This window comes from Amia ocellicauda, chromosome 19, assembly GCF_036373705.1.
Source record: "Amia ocellicauda isolate fAmiCal2 chromosome 19, fAmiCal2.hap1, whole genome shotgun sequence".
In the NCBI taxonomy this organism is placed as follows: domain Eukaryota; kingdom Metazoa; phylum Chordata; class Actinopteri; order Amiiformes; family Amiidae; genus Amia; species Amia ocellicauda.
In genome coordinates this window covers 11,724,835-11,728,461 of record NC_089868.1, presented here as the reverse complement: position 1 = coordinate 11,728,461, position 3,627 = coordinate 11,724,835, and the positions used below count along the sequence as shown (strand labels likewise).

Sequence of the window (3,627 nt, the reverse complement as noted above, 5' to 3'; positions counted from 1 at the left end):
TAACATTATGACCACTGACAGGTGAAGTGAATAACACTGATAATCTCGTTATCATGGCACCTGTCAGTGGGTGGGATATATTAGGCAGCAAATGAACATTTTGTCCTCAAAGTTGATGTGTTAGAAGCAGGAAAAATGGGCAAGCGTAAGGATCTGAGCGACTGACGAGGGCCAAATTGTGATGGCTAGACGACTGGGTCAGAGCATCTCCAAAACTGCAGCTCTTGTGGGGTGTTCCCGGTCTGCAGTGGTCAGTACCTATCAAAAGTGGTCCAAGGAAGGAAAAGCGGTGAACCGGCGACAGGGTCATGGGCAGCCAAGGCTCATTGATGCACGTGGGGAGCGAAGGCTGGCCTGTGTGGTCCGATCCAACAGACGAGCTACTGTAGCTCAAATTGCTGAAAAAGTTAATGCTGGTTCTGATAGAAAGGTGTCAGAACACACAGTGCATCGCAGTTTGTTGCGTATGGGGCTGCGTAGCCGCAGACCAGTCAGGGTGCCCATGCTGACCCCTGTCCACTGCCCAAAGCGCCTACGATGGGCAGGTGAGCATCAGAACTGGACCACAGAGCAATGGAAGAAGGTGGCCTGGTCTGATGAATCACGAGTTCAAGGTGTTGACGTGGCCTCCAAATTCCCCAGATCTCAATCCAATCGAGCGTCTGTGGGATGTGCTGGACAAACAAGTCCGATCCATGGAGGCCCCACCTCGCAACTTACAGGACTTAAAGGATCTGCTGCTAACGTCTTGGTGCCAGATACCACAGCACACCTTCAGAGGTCTTGTTTCAGGATGCAGTAATGAAGTGCTTGAAAATACATTATTGCTGAAAAATTGTTTGAGCATTTGCCAGTCTGCTGCACAAAGATACAAGTACACAGCAGAGCAGACAACTGTTTTACCACCACTATGCTTTCTGGGGCCTACTAACCACTGCAAAATGATATAAATGGATTTGCATAATGTATGTATCTGAAAGGTCAAACTGGTTTCTAGTGGTCAAAATGACGTCACTGGAAATCAGACGTTTATTGTATTGGCTCACAGCTACATAAACTCCAGATTAAACGACCAACAATACAATACATACCAAACAAAGATCTACAGAAATAGATTATTTTAATGAGTATCCGTGACTCGATTCGTCTCCCTCTACACTTCACCAACGCAAAAATGTCGTTGGAAGGAACGAGCAAGCGCGGAGCTTTTTGGTCCTCCTCCCGCACCGTCCACATGCACACCGTGACCTGCAGGCTAATTCCTGTTGTCGCGCCGAGCGATCCCTTCTAATGGACTGATGCTACACTGTAATGAAGCCCAACTGTAAATCGTAGTCCGTCTTCATTTCGGATTCAACATGGCCGAGAAGAACCAGGACCCGCTGAGTTACTTCGCTGCTTACGGCAGCAGCAGCAGCAGCGAGTCCGAGGAAGAGGAAGAGACCCGGGCGAAGGGGAGCAGGAAAAGGGGGGCTGACACGCGTGGGAACGGCAAAAATGTCGCTCCTGAGCCGGGAGACAAACGGCCTGCGAGTGCATCATCAGCTTTACCCAAACCAGACGACCTGTTTAAATCCGTGTCCAAGCCGTCCTTCCTGTATAACCCGCTCAACAAACACATCGACTGGGAAAGCCGGACAGTGAAGGCCCCGGAAGAGGTAGGATGGCCCAGCGGGACATGTCAATTGCTTTTGATGTCTTGCGTGTACCTTGTTGTTTCTGATGTTTGAATCATTGGTACTAATATCGGGGGGTGGATAGACACGTATACTAGTCACTCACTCACAGCGCAGGAAATACAAACGTCATACAAAGAGATGTTATGTGCAGATTACTTCGCCAGATGAATTGTCATCAACGCAGATATTAGTCATGTATATTGTTTTTGCTGCTCGGATGGTGCACCTGCACCTACGCAGCTTTGCATAGCTGTATAAACCGAAACCTGCATGTATGCTAGTAGTAAACTGAGAGAGCATTAAAAAAAAAATGTGACTTTGAGAACACCACCTAGGTTTGGGTGCTTGGCATGAATCAATTAACTAATTAGTGACATCAGACTCAGGTTCAGGGACTTAAGAGCAAGTACTGTAACACACCAATAATGTGTGAATTGCTGGTATAATTATAAACCCTGAATGATGGACATCAGTTTCACTTTTCCCCCACCTTCACCCCCCTACCAGCCGGCAAAGGAGTTCAAGCCATGGAAGACCAATGCCGTACCTCCTCCAGAGTCCTATGTCCCCGAGGAGAAAAAGAAGACGGCTCCCCCTGGCCTGGACATGGCCATCAAATGGTCCAACATCTACGAGGACAACGGGGATGACGCCCCACACCCACCCGGAGAACAGGCACGATTTGTACCTGAGGGTGAGGGGGCTTCTGGCTCAGGTAGGCCAAACAATAATTAGGCTTATGTGCAATTGTCAGTACAAGAAAAATGAGGGAAGCCATTATTATTAAAGTATTGGGGTTTATACCTAAGCAGGACCATGCATTGGACATTAAGGGGGGGGGGGGGGGGTTGGATGAATTGTTGACTGTTGGTATCTCCAGAGTTAAAATCACACGCACAGAAGTCGCCTGGTAGAAAAGAAGGACCAGGCTGCAAAGTGGTTCTGCAATATGACTTGATAGTATCGAACTGCAACTTCTAAAGTGTCTGCAGGCGACAGACTTCAAATGCAGGGACAATTTACGTAATGGTTTAGTCTGGCAGAGGCCTGGAGCTTAATGGAGGATTATTATCTAGACATAATACTGTGCATTGGCCTTGTCTTTCATGCTATCGATCGAACAGATGTGCGTCTATCTTGACCCTTTTCCTTTCTTCCAGACGAGGACACGGGGGAGTCAGTGTCTGCTAAAAAGAGGAAAACGGAGAACTTCCAGCAGAAGGAGAGGAGGAAACGGGAATCCGGTCAGGCCAGCTCAGACAAGAGCTTCGTTGAAGAGGAGAAGAGGATCTTGCGCCAGAGCTTCAAGTCGTAGCGTCCGGGCACAGCGCCACACAGAGCTGGCGGCGAAGGCCACCCCTGTACTGTGACCAGGGCTTCCACGGGACTTTGTTTGTAGTTGTTCGTATTTATCCTTTGGTCTTGTGGAGACTCGCATAAAGAGGCTCTCCTTAGTTTATTCTGTGGACATTGTTTTGGTGGTTGTTATTGCTGTGTAAAAGTTACATGTTTGTAGTAATAGTTTTGCTTCATTTTTAATAAATAGGATGGCAGCTCTGCGTTTCTTAGTAATGTTTTAGTCATTGTATTTTCAATTTTGATTTATTACCAAATTCAACTTGGCACAATTTCCTATAGGTCACTATGAGTCTCAAAAGGAGCCCCAAGCAGTTTACTAGTTATGGCTTCTATGGCTAGAAATAATCTTAAAGTTGAGATCTAAAATGGTAAACTTAAAAACTTAGAATAATATTGTAATCATATATTTCTTGACCATCAAAAATTGGATTATAAAGGAAAAACAAACCAAAAACGTATGGAGAAGAGAAACCATTCTTTATTTTTAATCACTAGGTGGCGCTGTTAACCTTTCCCTCGATAATGATGTCATAAAGTTGTGTGCTGCACCCACATGCTGTGCAATCTGAAAATATAAAAAAGCACGACT

The 3,627-nt window shown here is 46.3% G+C and overlaps 1 protein-coding gene across 1 annotated transcript; it reads left to right on the top strand.

Annotated features, from left to right (window-relative positions):
• The first annotated feature begins 1,209 nt into the window (after positions 1 to 1,209).
• Positions 1,210 to 3,240, top strand: c19h1orf52 (chromosome 19 C1orf52 homolog). The gene is made up of 3 exons (XM_066691658.1): positions 1,210 to 1,658; positions 2,187 to 2,394; positions 2,840 to 3,240. The coding sequence occupies exons 1-3, from the start codon at positions 1,359 to 1,361 to the stop codon at positions 2,992 to 2,994; spliced, it is 663 nt and encodes a 220-aa protein (XP_066547755.1). The 5' UTR covers positions 1,210 to 1,358; the 3' UTR covers positions 2,995 to 3,240.
• Positions 3,241 to 3,627: the final 387 nt, after the last annotated feature.